This window comes from Brettanomyces bruxellensis, chromosome 9 (assembly GCF_011074885.1).
Source record: "Brettanomyces bruxellensis chromosome 9, complete sequence".
NCBI lineage: Eukaryota > Fungi > Ascomycota > Pichiomycetes > Pichiales > Pichiaceae > Brettanomyces > Brettanomyces bruxellensis.
The window spans coordinates 2,436,551-2,454,600 of NC_054690.1; the positions used below are offsets into that span (position 1 = coordinate 2,436,551).

The window sequence follows — 18,050 nt, forward strand, 5'->3', positions numbered from 1 at the left end:
GGAGTTAACAAAAATTTGTTCCCGGTGTGCTTGACACTCGGATTATAATATGAAAATAACGATTATACGATATATAAATATTGCTTGACTGGTTCTCGTGAAAAGAGCGAAACTAGCATCGGTTAGTAGTTAAAATGGATCCGAATTAATATAGTCCCCGGCAAAACAAATAGGGCATTTTGTTTAAAAATTTTAAAAAGCACCTCCAATCACTTCAGTGGATGACCAAAGAATATAACCAAAATGGTATCATCCTTAATTGTTTTATTTAATAGTAGAATTTGTGTAAATTAGTACACCCAGTAGAGTAACTGATTTGCGGGTGATCAACATAGGTACCGAACTCAGCTTAACTTTGAACAATAAAAACTTTTGATTTCCCGTTTTCCCTATTATTTCGCGCCTCTTCTGTTGGTCTTCTCGATGTTAATCTATTGTCATATTCTGCACATGCGATATTTATTCGCTCTTGGAAATTTCGGAAAAAGAGCTTTCTAGCATGAATGGGCTCAGCTAAAAAAAAAATTGGATCCGGAACTGCCTGTCAGAATTTTTGCCCCTCACACTTCGTGAGAAATATACTTATACGATGCATTCATTTTCTTTATTATATAACCAAGGATTGCTATATTATTGCTGACGTCAGGTATATCACGCACACCACTTGTGGTTACGTAAACGAATCACGTGGTGATAAGAATTATAAAGCAAAAAAAATGTATTTCCAATGTACGGATGCTTTGTCCTCAAATACTTTTTTTTTCGAGTGCAAATTTTAGTTTTCTCTCGATAGGGTTCTTTCATACAACTTCATTCCTTAGCAAACTAGCACATTACTCTCCTTATTTCTAATGTTATTGTACATTAATACGGCAAATAAATTGCTGAATGCCATAGAGAGAGTAAATAAAGAACTCGAAGGGTCGAGTATACTTTCTCTGTTTTATTTATATGAATTGCACTATCTTAAGTTACCTGATTCAGAGGGGAGGATATGCTGGATTGTTTAACAACTCTTCATATCTGTCTAACCCTCAAACATATCTTGAAATGTGTCGATGTGCGAAGAAAAATTCAGATTACTTTTTCCTTGAACCACTCTTGAAGTGAACTGGGCGTACTTTCCTCCACGAGTAAAGTTACCACCAAAATTTCAACATTCACTTCACGTTCTTACTAGATTGGTTCACTCATTTGGGACTACTGAGTTGTTGCAAGTTTGCTTACCTCCTGGAGTTTTTTCAGATTTGGTATGCGTTTTGGTTTATCCGATGACTTGCGTGACTTCAGGAGTTATGAAGAATCTTACATTTCAGGATAAACTGTAAATTTTCGTAATTATCATATAGTAGATTAAGTTATAAGTTGTGAAACAGCTGGTCAGCTGCCTCTTTTGAAACAATAATACAAAGTAAAAATCAATAAAGCCAACACAAAACAAGCAAAAAGGCAAGAGAGGATAATACAGGAATGAGTCAGAAGGATGACTGCAACTAAAAGCACCATTTAACGTCTCTTTTGCTTCATATTTTTCTCTCGATTGTCCTGCTTCACAGTCTGGGCTCCACTGCTAGGGGAAACTACTTTTCCAACTGGTTTGGAACTTATCACATCTAAATTTGGTAATGTAGCGACCCTTATATCTGCCAATTTACTCTCTAGAACCTGTACATACTCCTTCAAGTGACAATTTTCCTGTTTCAACTTTTCTATTGTATTTTCACACTTTTCATGCTGTGAGGCTATTATTTCCAAATCCTTCATCTTCCTCTTCCTCCGCTCCCGAAATGCTTTCTGCGCCGTACGATTTTGAGCTGCTCTTTTACTGTTTTTGAGGGGTTTGTTGTACATGGTTGGCTTTCGGTCTTTCACACCGAGTAAGGCCTGATTAGCCGTCATTTTACCACCATTGGTACTAAATGAACCAAATTCACCATTGTTTATAAAGCCAGCTTTATTATCTGCAGTCTTTTGCGACAATGTACCACTCCTATCTTTATCAAACTCATTCTTTGACAAGAGAAGAGGGGATATCCGAGATGCCATCGCTAAATCTGTGGTATTTGCTCCGACTTCAAATTTGTCATTATATTGGTCTTCTGCTTTTCCATTAGATCTCCTATCTTGCGCATCCATAGGTAATCCCGAACTTAATTCATTTTTGGAATTTGATTTTTCGCCTTTAGATTCCAATTTCTCATTCATATGTGCATTTGCTGCTGCTGCTGCTGCAATTGCTGCAACCGTGACCTCAGGGTCAAGTCCAACATTTCTTAAATTTTGGCTTTCCTCACTAGCTGTCTTCGCTGTTTCTTCATCCGTCTTTTGTACTTTCTGCTTTGATTTATGCTGCTTCTCTTTGGCCCTTGTATTTTTAGTGGATTCATCTTCTGTTTGAAAAGATGGATCAATAGCGGAGTTCAACATACTTGGGCAACTTTATATATCTCAAGAATGTTCTTCTGGAGGAAACGCACGTCGCTCTCCTCCTAAATTTGATTAGTGCTTGCACGTATTCGTAAGAAATACCTGATATCTAGATGTTGAAAAAAGGGAATTTCTCTTGCTTACGTTATTATTAACCAAATGCGAACGGTGGAGCAAAAAGGGGAAAAAAAGTAAATAACCAGTTGACCTTACAACTAATCCAGCGAACCGGTGTACGGATGCTAGAGTTCGAATTAATCAGGGATTTCCTTGGAGTTAATTCGAAACGCTCATCTCCCTAATATTATGGGCTTAGTAATTTACTGTTCCAAGGTGTACTGCATGTTGCTAGCAAAAAACTTTAATCCAAATATCTAGTGCAAAAATTTGTTGAAAGGCATTATTCACCTTTCGACAAGAAAATGGTAAACAAAATACTTTCGCAGAATCCTAATTTGAGAACTAACCCTTGGCTACATATTCAGCTATTCAGCTCTTTTTTGCAGGCACATATTACTATAATTCCTTACTTTCGTTCTTTTTTGGTAATACTTGCTTTTATTTAGGCAGTACAAATTTATTGATTATACTGCTCTTAGCCGTTCGAGGAGCGCGAAATCAAAAGAGTAGGAAGCGAGAGAAAGAAAAAAAAAGATTACCGAATGAACATTTTCTTAGTAGCGAGATAATTTGTCTACAAATTACGTTGGTAGATCCTTATACAATAAATATAACAGTGAACAGATCCGTATAATTTTTTAAAGGAAAGGATAAAGAAAGAGACAACAAGATAAGGGAACAGTCTGCTATATTTGATAAATAAATATCCCGGGGGAAGAAAATTTGGATATATTCTCTATTTTTCTTTCATTCTCTTTCGGCTTCTTTAATAAGATAGCGGAGTCACCTTGCTAAGAGGCATTTATGGCTGAAGTTCCTATAATGTCCCGAAGTTCCAAAGGTGAGCTCCGATCTGGATCAGGAGACAAATCATTTGTGATTGGGGAAAGCAACTTTAAGGATATCTTGAATACCGCAGAAAGTTCCGACAACAATCCCAAAGATGTCCTGGAAGCCCCGGAATTATCCAACAGCAGTACAAGCAATAAAGCAATCTTACCTAAAGTTGGAGAACAAAACATACAGGATCGGAGTTTAAATAGCAGCTTTAATGCTGATGACACATTTGACACTTCCAAGTTTTATGAGATGTTTTCCTCAAAAGAGCTGCAATCAGATATTAATAGCTCACCCGGAAAATTAAGCAGAACATCTTTTTCATCATCTAGTAGATGCTGGAATAATACAAGCTTGCCAGTTACACCAGTGCGGGCAAAGTCCGTGGGAAATTTGCTTTTCCAGCCTTTTTCCCGTGTGGGATTCAATTCGACGCATAATTTAGGTACTGAACATAATGGTCTTCGGATATCTGGAATGAATAAATTTTCCCGATTTTTCGATAGCTCGGTAGACGATTCTGCGATCTCAGATCAATTATTGAGACCAGAGTCAGCAGGAATTGAATATGCTTCGCCGGTGTCACTTTCATCTTCTCCTGGACCATGGCAACCCCCATCTTTCTGCAATGGGGATACTGGGAAAAGATCTTCAACATTTGCACAGAAATCAAGATTTTTTCCTAACAAGCAAGCAGAATTAAGAACTCACAACACGCTAATATTGCCGTCTACTTCTTTAAATGATCCAATGTCACTCGAATCCTTAGAAGCGAGCCTCCCGTCATTACCTGTACAAAAACGAATTGGTTCGACAAATATTTTTTCTGGCTCCTCTTCACCATTGTCATTAGCCATGGTTCCAGAATTCCATCCTGCAAGAGAATCTTTAAGGAAAGCGAAAAGCTTTGAGAATTTCAACTTGGAGCCGTCCATGAATTCGGCGCATCAAGCAGCTGCTAATGTGCTCGGTGAAATGCCTGAAGATGAAGCCTCACCAACTCCTAATGGGTATACAAGCCATAATGCTGAGGTTAAGAATCAAGAAAATGGGCTTCCTCAGGTGAATTCCAGAGAGGTGAAATCATTTAGAGAGACAGAAAGGCATCCGAGAGAATTACAGACTACCAGATATACTGAAGTTAACACAGAAATAGAGGACAAAGAAGGGCAATATCAGAAATTTTATGACAATATTGAGCTGTCGTTGCCAAAGATTCCGTACTCAGAACGTTCGAGACTGCCATCTTGTCCAAGTATTTTGAAGTACATTCGGAGTATCATAACACGGCAGCCTACTCAATATATGGTTTACATTGCATCATTGCCATATGACACACCAACATCGCAATGTCATGAACTGATAGCCCAGGCATTTAATAACTTTGGAGAAGTCACTAGTGCAGTAAAAGATGAACACAGCAGATGGTCGAAAGTTGCCCCTGAAAAGGATATTTTCATTCGATACAGAATAGTTGCAAAATTATTCAACGACCAAAGGACACCATACAAGTCGCATAGATTTTTTAATGAGGTAACTGGCCGCGATTCGAAAATGCTTTTGTTTTTCGATTATTCTTCGAGTTCGCCCAATGGTCGTCTTGAAAAAGGTAACCCATTTGGATATTCCAAACAGGATTTATCATCATACCCTGAAGGATTTTCTTCAACATTCCATAAAAGAGGACTCAATAATTTTATGTTCGTCCGTGAGCTTCAAAGCAAAATGATAATAAGTAAAGTCAGGCTTAGCAATACCATAACAATAGATAGTGCGGAGTTTAGAGTTTCACTTCCAATCGAGGAGTTAGGATTAAGCTTGGATAGTGATTCACATGCGGCAGATGATGAAAATCGGTATTTAGAAGATGGTCGGAATTCTTACAGACGAATTAGGAGATCATATGTTGTTAGTATCGATGTGAGAGACCTCGAGAATAGGCCAGGTTACTACTATAATGGAAAGTTTGGTAGCAGTGATCATTCAGGAGAAAGCAACGTAGGAAAGAATTCTGGCAATAGTGGAAAGTCACATTACAACACCCGTATAAACAATCGGAACTATAATAAAAAGAAATAGACACAGACATTGAGATAAGATAACAAGTAAAATAATATATATATTTATATATACAAATATGCGAAATTATTGGTGAAATTTTAATTCAGATGAGATGTTGATTAAAAAAAAAAATGATCTATCCGCGAGCGTGCCTAGGCGAGCTTTCTAGGAAGAGAAAAAAATAAGACTGCAAATTATTTAATATTACTATGATAGAAGTGGGATTGCCTGTTATTTCGTTTGTAAGATAACAAGATTAATCATTCGATCCAAAGAATATAGACGCATTTTGAAAATGTGTTTCGATTCGGGTGACAATTTTGTGACACGATTTAATGATACCTGTGATGTTTTTCAACTTAATCCTGGTTATCTCCATGATGTTAATTCATCCACTAATATCACATTTACGTTAACAAAAGCAGCGATCTATATCACAAATTGTTCCATCAACAGTGATATAACTGATAGCAGTTTGGATTCACTTTTGGTACACATTGGGAAGTTTTATCAAGAGCACATAGACGTGGTGTATGAGTCTGTTTTTCCAGAAGTGCTTGATCCATTCAGCCGATCGGTGGTTATGGTTAATTACGCTACTTGTGCAGTAGCTGTGAGTGGATGGATGCTGTTTGTTGCTCAGGCTTTATCAATAAGTAGGAAACCAATTATGTTGAGAATTACAACGCTTTTTCTTGCATCAGCGCATACATTTTTGCTTCAAAAATTTAGCAAGCTCATGAACAGACAGTTTAACGAGTGCTATCAAGATAATTATGAAATGATTAGACTAGTATCTGATTCTATGGCGATTAGTGCGATATACTATTTAGGACAAATACTTGTTTGGGCGAATAGTGTTCATTGTACACGATGTATTGTGCAAAAACTTTGGCAGCCACTTCCAGATTCAACAAGAAGACATGACTGGAGGAATGTCCTCAAGTGGAGCTTGATTGGATACTATTTTGATGTTCTTTTGACCATGATTTCGGCTGGAATAATGCACTTTTATGCAGTTCCCTTTGAAGACTTCCCTCTAACATACGGGCCAAACATTTTAGAGATAGTTACTACATGCATAGCATACCTTTACATCATATTCATGTTTTCGCTATTCGTCATGACCAGGATCTCGTTTTCATTTCGTTTTCAAAGTATAGTTCTAATCATTCTAATATTTGCCGCGTTGTTCCTAGCGGTAATCTTGAATATCATCTGGTTGGTCGGTTCCAAGCAAAACATGAAATGGCTAATCGGCGTCTATTTACTATTTCAATTGATTTCAACTGATTTAGTCTACGAATTTCTTATTAATTGTCAGTTGTATGACACGGAGATTGAACGAAGAAGAATTGTGGGTCGGCGTATTTCCGTGAGGCCGTTGAATTTCTGGAAGCACAAGAAAAAAGATGCAGTCGAATTTACAACACGCAATAATTCTTGCAAACCTTTAGAACGTGATCATACTCGGGCTGTTATACCCGCATAGATGTCACGTGAGGACATATCATATCCGGATACGTTCCGTGACATTTGTCATTTGTGTCAGCTTGCTGAACAATTATAGACAGCAAATCTTTCTCCGTACTTTTGAGTTTTGAATTGGAAAATATAATTCAAGAGAACGAGCACATTGACCTCCAGAACTTCCTAGTACACTGTGGGCTAGCTGCCAATAAATTTAATACCAGAAAAGGCAAGGGTCCAACAAAGAAAGCGAAAAAAAAGCGACTGGCACCAGGCTTTTATTTTAATACGAACAGCCAGCCCTATTCGCGCTGAATTTAATGGCCGTTGGAACCTACCTATCATATGAATGCCGGACCGGACCATCTGGGTCGTCTTTTTTATTTATACATTATTCATTTTCTAATCTGCTGTTTGCTGGATATTCGCGTGGCTCTCGCCTACCTTTTTCCTTTTCTCAGCATTATGATTGCATTGCATCTTTTTATTTCAGAAATTACTGAACATTCGTTTTTCTTACGGGTGAATAAGAACGAACGTTAGCAAGTCCTAATTTACCACAGTTATATCCCTTTGCTGCTTTTCATTTTCACAGCAAGTTCGGTTTTATATCTTGCTGGAATTCTTTTTTCCGCTAACTTCCGAACTAATGCCGTCCCTACATTCTTTGCTATGATTTGAATATATTACTTAGTTTGGGCCGTCGCACTACTTTCAATTCTCATTTGTTAATTTGTTGGTATATTTTCTAGCGTTTGCTGCGGTTCTCAGCACTAGAGCCTTATTTATTCCTTTATAAGACACCTCTGGACTAGATGTTGTAATAAATTTGTTGCTACTGGATTAAATAATCCACCAACCACATGATTTATTTGATCTAACAGATCCAAGATTTTTTTTCTGTTTGCTTTCTTAAATTTCCTTGTGGCTTTAAAAATTTCTGACCCAAATTTAATTTTATTTCTGTTCTTGATTTTTTCGTCCCACCACCCCCTTTCATGCAGACCACCTCCACTTATGCTGGTTGATGCATCTTCCCGCTATTTTTGTCTCCTGATACTCTCGGTCATTCAATGCAGCATTTTATTGTATTATTTGGTTTCTTTCCTATTCGCGATATTAATTTTTTACTCAGTCCGTTCCCGACACTTAGGTATCTCGAATTTAAAAGAAAGTTACAAATTCGAAAAAAAAAAATTAAAATAAAACTAAAAAGCATTTTTGTTTGTTTTGTCTCTCCTTTAAATCTGCCTATCCCTTTTTCCAACTTAAAATTCTTCCCCATTGCTTTTCAGAACGGTAGATCAATCATTTCCTTGTAAATGCTATTTCCATAAGCAATTTATCTTTAAAGCCAATCGAAACTTTTGTTATCTCAGTTTACACCAGCTGGCTTGCTTTGCCTTGCTTAGATTTCCTGCTGACCACATTCCCCTTTTTGATCTCATTAATAGGCAAGTGAAGTTTAAGTCATACTCTATATTTATTATAGCCAGGATTCAAACTATTCAACTTAAAAGCAACTTTTTTTGATTTGCATAATATTGTTACAGGCATTTGCTCTCTTTTCTAACTTATTGCATTTATTTTATTTGTCTGTTTGTTTCATTCACTCTTGACCATCGAGATTTTGATGTGCTTATGAACTAGTCGGCGCGGTTTATCATTTGGATTAACTTAATATACATGTGCGTTTCCCCAAATAGACAGTCACAAAGTTCTTATACAGGACTCCCGCCTTCTCAGATTATATATCAGGGTAAAACACAGAATATCGAACATCAAATGCATCAGCAACGGATACAGCGACAAATGCAACAACTTTATTTGGATACGCAATTTAAAGTGGATCCACAGAAATCATCATTGCAAACGCAACAAGGAGCTAATACATATTTTGTCAGTAACCAAAAGTTAAATGATCCTGCTGCCGATATCTTTGGCAATATGGTATCTGACCCTGCCCTACATGCCTGGTATCCAATAGTGAAATCTCCAAAATATGCATGCTCCCCACAATCGATTTTGCCGGCTGTGACCAATCAACTTTCAAGTACAGTTAGACGGACAGACAGGCATAGAAGGTCCGTTGTTGATCCGAACTCATCTCTACAGACTAGCACGGGAACTACTCCTACTCTGAAATCGAATACTATGGCCTATACTAGAGCCACAAGCACAACTGATGGTAACATAGATGTTCAGCAGATTCCAATGAATAGCCCTTACATGGCTGTAATTTATCCTCCAGGCAGATGCATCAATAACGCTTTAGGTTCAATGTCTAGCCCAGGTCCAGCATTTACTGCCGCTCCTACATACCAACCCGCAAAGACAGAGTATCTATTAAATCCGCAGACGTTAAATCCTTCAAATTTGAGATTAGATGGTACCAATCGAGTCGACTATAAGTACTTGGTACCTCCTGCAGAAAATGTTACTTCTGGAAAAACGATATCTCGTAAAAGAGCTAACCAGCAAACACATTTTTGCTATTCGCAGCTGCCACAGAAGCGAGTGCATTTATGTCATCCACTTACAAACCGTGTTAGCCCATCAAGGCTTAAGCAGTTGCATCAAAGGCATCAATATCAGATTCGAGTGCCACAATTGCAGCAACAGATCCAACAGCAGCATTGTAGAATGCAACCGATACAATCTGTTAGGTATCTCAGTTCTAGGAATCGTGAATCTTTGTTTCCTTCATCCCTCTCTTCTCAATCGGGCTTGAGTATTTCGCCTCTCTCTCCAAGTTACGTCAAGCAGGTTAGGTCTTACGTTGATGACTTGGAGTTCAAAGAAAATCGGGAGGAAAGAGACATGCTTCGTAAAGAAATTGTCGATCTACACTACAGGCAATTTGTTGATCCCAAAAAGTGAATAAACGCTGGAAAATGATAGTCACACCATATAAATCATGCATATGGGCCACCTAAAATCTCCGGCATAAGTATGACTTTGCTGCTTTTCGTCATGAATATTCTTTCTGTGTTCAATCTTTTCTAATGCACAATCTCCTTGGACAGTCTGACTCCTTTTATCCCTATTATTCCTTTTCTTCTTTTCTTTATATTGCTTTGATGATTTACTAGACACTCCTCTGATACTAAACATACATATATACAGGTAGATTTATACATCTATCATTTACGAATTATAGGTCTTTTCGCATTTTTAATAAAATATCACTTTTTCTGGAAACTATCAGTCTCATTAAATCAGTTTTTTTTTTGTGATTATTCATGTATGTCTGAATACAGACAAGTCATACAGTGTGAATAAAAGTGGATCATCACGCTAGTTTCCAAAAGAAGTAATATTTTCAATTCTTTTTCGGTGGAATCTCTTCTGAGAAACACAAGGTAAAAGAATTATAGCGATCTTACAGTAAGAGGTGAAGAGATGTGAAAAAATGCGATCCGTACTGTTTATCTTTCAATCAGTTATCTGCGACCTATCATCAATTTGGCTTTTACCAGGCACCCATTCTTATGTACACAAAGGCACCCTCGCTCACCTAAGAGCAGATAAAAGTTACTATTATGTCCGCCCGGTCGAGTAAAATATATCATCAGTAGAAAGAACAATACTCACGATCCTCTCGCATCACTCAGAATACCCATTTAAACTTAAAAAAGCAAGCGCTCTCGCCTTTAAGCATAATATGAGCAGGTTAGAAAGAATAGAGTTATGTAAACTAATAGCCTGTTAGTAAAATTCATAATCATCAGTAAAATAACAAAGTACCTCCCCTTCAAAGTTACTAGTTGTCCTGAGCTCATATTTAACGAGTACAAACAAAGTTGTCATCAAATTAAAAATCAGTCGGAACAATTGGAAAATAATGTGTCTGTAATCATTGCGGTCAACTGGAAAATATGAAAAAAGGGTACATGTGTATCAGTTCAATTTACATACTTATGCAAAAATCATGACTTAAGTATAATGAGCTCTGGTCAGGTTGTTGTCTATGTTGTAAGAAATAGGCAGACCTATAGTAACGAGAAAACAAACAAACGTTAAGCAATTTGACTTTAGAAGAAAATTTTTTGGAAATTTTTTTGGCGTTTTGGATGTAATTTTTTTGTTCGTCGAAAAATGAACTACGAGCTACAAGGGTATATGCGCTGAGGGTTTTTCTAATTGGGAAGCCCGAAATAGATATCCGAAAAGTAGGGATTATTGACATAGCGAAATCTTCAGATTATCCTTTTTGTGAAAAGCATATTACGTGGGAATTGGTTGTAAGAGTGAATCTAAATTCATGATTTGTGAACTACCTTTTGATATTTTCTATTTAGTTGGATTATGTACATTGTATTTTCATGGCACCTTGAAAACCAAAAATTCCACCAAATGTTACCTTTTCTTATTAGATCATTCCTTATTCCTTTTCAGTGCTTACTGTAATTTTAGTGTCTTCCGAATTATGTTTATTCTTTCTGTTTTCCTGTATACCTGTAGCCTTTTCATATATCTGCTGAAGATTGAATTTCGACAATTCCTCGAATATCTTATAATCTGTCACGCTCATTCCAATATTATTCTTAAAGCAGTATACATGGATCATAATATCCGCATTCTTATAATGTAGTTCGCATCCGGGAAGAATATTTGCTATCTCTTTCATAAAATCATCCCTTTCAATCACCGAAAAGTCCCTTCGAGTCATATTAACCGAGTATGTCATGCCCGGCCGTATATATGGAGTTAAATTCAATTTTGCCATCTTTATAAATTCTTCCATGTTGGCATTGCAAGAACGATCTATTGGTGTTAGTCGTTGCACGAATTTGGTGTTCTTTATCCTAGAATTTCTAAGCGATTCACAGAATTTAACAACGAAATCTGACGGCACAACAGGCTTCCGCATATGAAAGAACAAAAGAGAGTCTGCATTGATTGGAATTTCCAAAGCAAGCTTCCTCTTATTATCCCCCTTGGCTTCTTTCTTCAATGATGCTAACTCCTTTTCTATTTCATCTTCAACTTCTAACTTACCTTCTGATTTATCAGCATCTGCGACATTAGACTCAAAATTCGGATAGAGTTGTTCTAATTTATCAAAAAGTACTGCCTTAAACTCCTTGGCCGCCTTCATCTCTCTTCCACGACTGCATGAGACAAATATTCCATACTGGCCAGGCTCTATCAAAGAGCCGGATCTTTGTCTTTTGGACCGAGCTTTTCCACCCGTCCATTTTCTCTTTCCCATATTTATTTTATCCTTTTCTTAATTGGACTTTAAAGAAACCTACGACGTTCTTCGAAAAGGAGAGAGTTGAAAAATGAAGTACTGGTGGTTCCAAGAAGGTAGAAAAGTTCTGGGGAAAAAAATTTAGTAATAAAAAATAGAACCGAAGACATGATGAACAGCGATGTTTTTTCTTTCCTTAATATAATCCCGTCAATAATACCGCAGGTTCATCAAAGCACATAATTCGAGTCCTATTCGGCAGAATACATACTTTATTATATTTATTAGTGTTCTTTTGTTGTTATTATTACCATTACATTCATCGTATCTACGGAAATTAACACAGGTTGCCGTACTTCTCTCTCCACTCAGGTACGGCTTAAATTCTGCTCGATTTTTTCCATTTCCCTTTCTTTCTCACCTTTCCATCCCTTTCTTTTCTGTCTCTCCTCATACAACTTCCTGTTATTAAGAACTCTCTCAACAATATCCTCGGTGGTTAAATTGTCGTATTTGTGTCGTCCCAGTTGCTCGTAGAGACCCAGTGATTTAACCTCGGCATATGGATCATCCTTTTCTCGCGTTGGACCGTGAAACACCTTGCTGACTTTCATTGGAAGCAGGCGCAAATATTTAGCTGTTGGTTTGTAAGGGGCCGATATCACAATCCCATCGATATACTTGCTCTGCAAAACGCATAGTGAACGTTCGAATAAATTCATTACTGGATAGTTCAGCCCTTTATGGGCATTCACACTGCTATCATCTTGAACACCGACAATTACTAATGCATTGTTTTCGTCCGCTATACTTCTTAGAGTCTTTAGAGCAACGATATGACCCGGCGAAAACAAATCGAAGCCTCCATCTATGTAATATATTTGCCTCGTTGGTAGCCAGTTGCTTCTATCGGGCTTCACAATTTCGTGTAATTGGTCATTCTCAGTGGTATATAAGAATACAGCCACACCCGGGTTCATACCGTCTTCGCAGGTTGCATACGCTTTATATCTCGATATAGCATCCGGTCGGAGCATAGGATTGGAAATAGGCTGACCTTTAAAGAATCTATTATAATCATCAGCCGTCACCTTAGGCAGAAAGTGATCTTTCGAGTACAAAAGCATCCTGCCAACAAGATCCGTAGTCGAAATATTGGGTGTCCGTCTCACGACGATAAAACGACCCATGTCTTTAACTGCTTTGTAACAATCTTCACCGTTGGCATCCGTTGTGATATCGTCGCCATGAACAACGTACTTACATCTGTATTTATCCAAGACCTTTGGATCCGTCACATAAGGAGCTCCTGGGATTGCTCTAGTACACCAACGACATCCTTTCACGGCTTCTAATCTTTCCTCAAGAGTCATCACAGGAGGACCCTTATTCTTCAAAATAGCATCATCCGAATGAACACCAACATAAAGTTCGTTTCCATGCTGCCTTGCTTGCAACATCGCACCGGAATGACCATGATGAGCAAAGTCGAAACATCCATCAATCCAAATTCTTCCCTCAAGGAGTGTGACTTTGTTGTTTTCTAACATGCCGAAGACGGGTGAATATGATTTTCAAGCCAATTCGGCAAAGCTTAAGCCCTTGCTCTGTCCAGTCAGTCACAAAATGTGCAATGTTCAATTAATATTAATCTTAATGGTAAAGATTTTTTGTCAGTATACGCTGAAAATCTCCCCCTCGCCATGTCTTTTTTCGTTCCCCTTCAATCTTTTTTTTAAAAAAAATCGCACCTTTTTTTCCTCCTTCGACGCTGCTTAAGTTACCTTCGGACTGCTGCAGTTAAATAACTTCATTTCTAACTTTTTAATAACACCTTTCAAGTTATCACATCAAAAAAGAGCACATTTAGAAAATGTATATATGCTTTAGATCAAAATCCTTCTGATAATTAAGCACACACAAAAGCCCTCTCGCTTTGTACAGAAGACATAAAAAGGAAAAGCTCTAGGTAGTCCTATAAAAACTACCTAATTCAGTAAATCTCAAACTTACGCACTTTCGCACTCGGCATTCTAAAAAGTACAGATTGTGTGAATCATTTCATTTTCCCGATACTAAAAATTGCAATAAATTTCACGCCTGTTGCCGTGTATTTTTACATTTAACCGTAAACATTAATACTTTTACTAGCCATTATTGTACCTCGAATTAGTTATGTAGAATTTTCTAATGTACAGCCCCAGATTTTCTCTTCAGTTAACTCAACTCGACTTTTATCCAAATCTGGCTTATCAGAAGATCCAAAAAGTATATATATAGCTTTTGAAAAAACCGTTATTTTTTTTTTGTCCGTTATTTCTCAACTCTTTTCCACTATATAAAATGAAAACATTTTGTACATCTCCCCTACAATATAGAATTGTTTCCACTGTCTGTTTTTCCCTCTCATAAACAATCAAGTGTAATTCGGTTCTTATTTCGCATACCCATTTCTATTTACCTTTTTGTGAAAATGATCAATTTCCCACAGTTTTTCACCCTTCCTTCCGGAGATAAAATTCCAGTTATCGGATTTGGTTCAGGCACTAAATGGCAGCTTAAAAAGAAGAGTGAAAATGGCGGTGCGGAGAATTCTAAAGATGTTATTGATCAGGATCTTGTCAATATGCTCAAACTGGCAGTGAAGCATGGATTTGTTCATTTAGATACAGCTGAATGCTATACTACCAGGCGTGATGTTGGTGAAGCGTTAAAGCAAATAAATCTTCCCAGAGATGAGCTATGGATTACAGACAAATATCACTGTACTGGAAAAGACGGTATGGGAAATTCGAGAGGTCCATATGGCTCATTAAAGGAAGGTTTAAAACTTATGGGAATCGATTATGTTGATCTTTTTCTTGTTCATACATGTTATTTTAACGAGGCCTATCCCATAGAGAAGATCTGGCCGGAAATGGAAAGATTGAAGGATGAGGGGCTTGCACATCATATAGGTGTGTCTAATTTTGATGTTACAACATTGAGAAAGGTGCTAAAGCTGGCCAGGCACAAGCCAGAGGTTTGTCAGATTGAATTTCATCCTTACCTACAAAACCAGTCAACTGGGATTATTAATTTCTTGAAGAGCAACAATATTTTGGTGGAGGCTTATGCGCCACTTGCTCCGCTATCCAGAGCAAAGGATGGCCCTTTAAATGAAGTGCTTGAAAAGCTTTCCGAAAAGTATGGAAGATCAACAACACAGATATTGCTTAAATGGGTTCACCAACAAGGAATTGTCACGCTGACAACCACATCTAAGGAGAGTCGTATGGATGATATCCTCGATGTTTTTGACTTTACCCTAAGTCCGGAGGATGCGAAACTTATTTCAGATACAGGTAATTCGTATTTCTTCAGGGCCTTCAATATTCCGCCCCTTCCAACTTATGACGAAGAATTGAAGAAGGAAAGAAACTTGTGTTGATGCATACGTAATAGAACTATTGCCAAATGGTATAAATAGTTGCGATGTATTTATATGTGTATATTGTACTCAAAGCAAAGTGTATGATAAAGTGAACGTAAAAGCTCCCGTTAAGATGCGCGCTAGTAAAAAAATGCTTTAAAGAAAAAATGTTTTTAATTTTGAATGTTCATGAATAAAAGAAAACGCAATCTAAATTAAATCATTAAGCAGCTAACGCTTTGCGACGTCTTCTGCGTATAATAGATGACTCCTCTATTTTCAGATTGAAAGATCCCAACCCGGGAGGAATTCCACTTTCACCCTCAATCTTCAAAAACTGCTTGTCTGAGGGTCTACCTGTTAATGGGGCAGAAGCACTTGTATTGCTTGACCCACTCTCGGAAACGGTCTTCAGTTTTCCAACGTTAAATATATTTCCATCCTTTTCCCGTTTATTTTCCTCATTAAGTCTATGAGCCGCCGTACTAATATCTAACGCTTCCTTCATCGCGATAACAGCCGGGGAGAACAGATCAGTAGTCTCGTGTATTTTACCATTCACAACGCCTATATTTTTTGTCACATCCAAATGTTTGTTTCTAATTGGGATATCATCTATGCCATAATTAGATTCATATCTCGGAAGCGTGTTTCCTGTAGCCCATGCATAATTGTTATTGTTAAGAGGAGGAATTTCAGTAAAGCTCTCCACAGCAGAGCTTTGCAGCGACTTCGTTGTGTCGGACATGATACTATCTCTGCTTGTTTCCATACTTACTGTCTGCTCTTGCTCCTTGATGGTCTCTTGCTGCCTGCTTTCGTTTGAGCGCTTCAAAAAGTCCATAATCCACGGATCATTCAAAAACTCCGTAATTGTGTATCGATCATTTGGATCCACAGTCAATAGCTTTGAGACACATCTCTTAGCACCGCTGCTTATCTCGTCCCACCATGGTGAAAGAAACTCGTAATCACCTCTAGCAACCTTATTTGTTAATTCCTCGATATTATCATTGAAGAATGGCGGAAATCCGCAAAGTAAAATGTATAATACGCATCCCAATGCCCACATGTCAACCTGCTTCGAATACTTCATATCCTTCACAATTTCTGGAGCTGTGTAGCCAATTGTACCACATGGTGTTTTCAGGGAGTTATTGGCAATAAGTTGTTTGGAAAGTCCAAAATCACCTATTTTCACCAGACCGATCCCCCCACCACCATAATTCATTCGGAATTCTCCTTCACTCAGTTTTGTGTTGGGATCATCGCTTCGACGTAGTTTTCTTGAATGCGATGGTATTATAGGAATAGGGCAAAAGAATATGTTTTCTGGTTTGAGATCTCTGTGAACTATTCCAGCAGATTCATGTAAGTAAAGCAACGCCTCAGCAACCTGGATAATCACATGGCGTGCCAAATCTTCGCTAAAGTATGTGTACTTGACAATCTGGTTAAAAAGTTCTCCTCCTTCTAAAAGTTCTTGTACAATATAATAAAATTGATCGTTTTCTATGAAATCAAGAAATTTGACAATATTCGGATGATCCAATTTTCTCATCAGTGCAACTTCCTTGAGTACTGATGCTCTTTGCTTCTCATCTAATTGGTATTTTTGTATAACCTTCACGGCCACGTTTTCACCTGTTTCTATGTTGACTCCCTTATACACCTTAGAAAATGCACCTTCGCCAAGTTTCTCCATAATTTTATATCTTCTAATGGATTGCCTACTCTTCTCACGATTTTTCTCCTCAGCCTTGGACTCTTGCATGACCAAATCGGTGGCTAGTTTAGAGTAATCGCAATGTTGGTGATGATGGCGATTGTCCCAATGATTTCTTTGCCTTGATACGCCTAAATCTTGAGTATTGCAATGCACAGAATCAGCATCCCCGTGTTGTCCCGTCATATTCTTTCCATTTACAGTAGTCTGATCGATTGACGTGTGCGGTTCCTGATCAGCAGGAACAAAACCAGCAGCATTATTAAGATTTTTATGTTGTCCCCGCCCATGAAGATAATTCTTAATATTTCCGAGCATTTCCGGTAACTCTCGGCTTTTTGAAATGAACTTTGGATATGTATTTATTGTATTCAGTTGATAGAGTTGTCTAATAATGTTGGGGGATGAGGAAAAGCCTAACATAAATATATCGGATAGTCAGTTGATCGCATACGGTACATTAAAAAAAAAAAAAGATGAAATAGAATAGAAAATTAATTAAGTGGAAAGAAATAATAAATAGTACAAAAATTAAAAAAAAATAATCAAGGGGAAACAATAAGAATACAAGCCGCTTGGACATGTAAGCAAGATACTCTCATATTCGTGCACGGTATTGTTGCTGTTTGAGGAATGCTGAGAAGAAAATTGTATAATTATTCGTTTCTGTTTAGAGTGCATTACGATATCAGTTTATTTTATCAGATCCGCAGATCCCAATTGTAATAATCTGTCCTGTTTCATCCACCAAAGTTTTACCCTCTTGCAGTTATTACAAAGCTTACCGAAATGCCGATCAC

General features: G+C 37.6%; 8 protein-coding genes across 8 annotated transcripts; 4 read left to right on the forward strand and 4 right to left on the reverse strand.

Annotated features, from left to right (window-relative positions):
* Positions 1–1,506: 1,506 nt before the first annotated feature.
* Positions 1,507–2,427, reverse strand: BRETT_002876 (uncharacterized protein; the record flags this gene model as incomplete). Its single annotated transcript, XM_041281395.1, has 1 exon — positions 1,507–2,427. One exon carries the CDS (start codon positions 2,425–2,427, stop codon positions 1,507–1,509), a length of 921 nt encoding a protein of 306 aa, XP_041139186.1.
* A 924-nt stretch (positions 2,428–3,351) lies between these two features.
* BRETT_002877 (uncharacterized protein) lies at positions 3,352–5,463 on the forward strand (the record flags this gene model as incomplete). Its single annotated transcript, XM_041281396.1, has 1 exon — positions 3,352–5,463. One exon carries the CDS (start codon positions 3,352–3,354, stop codon positions 5,461–5,463), a length of 2,112 nt encoding a protein of 703 aa, XP_041139187.1.
* A 277-nt stretch (positions 5,464–5,740) lies between these two features.
* BRETT_002878 (uncharacterized protein) lies at positions 5,741–6,937 on the forward strand (the record flags this gene model as incomplete). Its single annotated transcript, XM_041281397.1, has 1 exon — positions 5,741–6,937. The coding sequence occupies one exon, from the start codon at positions 5,741–5,743 to the stop codon at positions 6,935–6,937; it is 1,197 nt and encodes a 398-aa protein (XP_041139188.1).
* Positions 6,938–8,727: 1,790 nt separating this feature from the next.
* BRETT_002879 (uncharacterized protein) lies at positions 8,728–9,795 on the forward strand (the record flags this gene model as incomplete). Its single annotated transcript, XM_041281398.1, has 1 exon — positions 8,728–9,795. The coding sequence occupies one exon, from the start codon at positions 8,728–8,730 to the stop codon at positions 9,793–9,795; it is 1,068 nt and encodes a 355-aa protein (XP_041139189.1).
* Positions 9,796–11,299: 1,504 nt separating this feature from the next.
* On the reverse strand, positions 11,300–12,130 carry BRETT_002880 (uncharacterized protein; the record flags this gene model as incomplete). Its single annotated transcript, XM_041281399.1, has 1 exon — positions 11,300–12,130. One exon carries the CDS (start codon positions 12,128–12,130, stop codon positions 11,300–11,302), a length of 831 nt encoding a protein of 276 aa, XP_041139190.1.
* A 350-nt stretch (positions 12,131–12,480) lies between these two features.
* On the reverse strand, positions 12,481–13,662 carry BRETT_002881 (uncharacterized protein; the record flags this gene model as incomplete). Its single annotated transcript, XM_041281400.1, has 1 exon — positions 12,481–13,662. The coding sequence occupies one exon, from the start codon at positions 13,660–13,662 to the stop codon at positions 12,481–12,483; it is 1,182 nt and encodes a 393-aa protein (XP_041139191.1).
* Positions 13,663–14,585: 923 nt separating this feature from the next.
* On the forward strand, positions 14,586–15,542 carry BRETT_002882 (uncharacterized protein; the record flags this gene model as incomplete). The annotated part of the gene is made up of 1 exon (XM_041281401.1): positions 14,586–15,542. The coding sequence occupies one exon, from the start codon at positions 14,586–14,588 to the stop codon at positions 15,540–15,542; it is 957 nt and encodes a 318-aa protein (XP_041139192.1).
* A 205-nt stretch (positions 15,543–15,747) lies between these two features.
* On the reverse strand, positions 15,748–17,568 carry BRETT_002883 (uncharacterized protein; the record flags this gene model as incomplete). Its single annotated transcript, XM_041281402.1, has 1 exon — positions 15,748–17,568. One exon carries the CDS (start codon positions 17,566–17,568, stop codon positions 15,748–15,750), a length of 1,821 nt encoding a protein of 606 aa, XP_041139193.1.
* Positions 17,569–18,050: the final 482 nt, after the last annotated feature.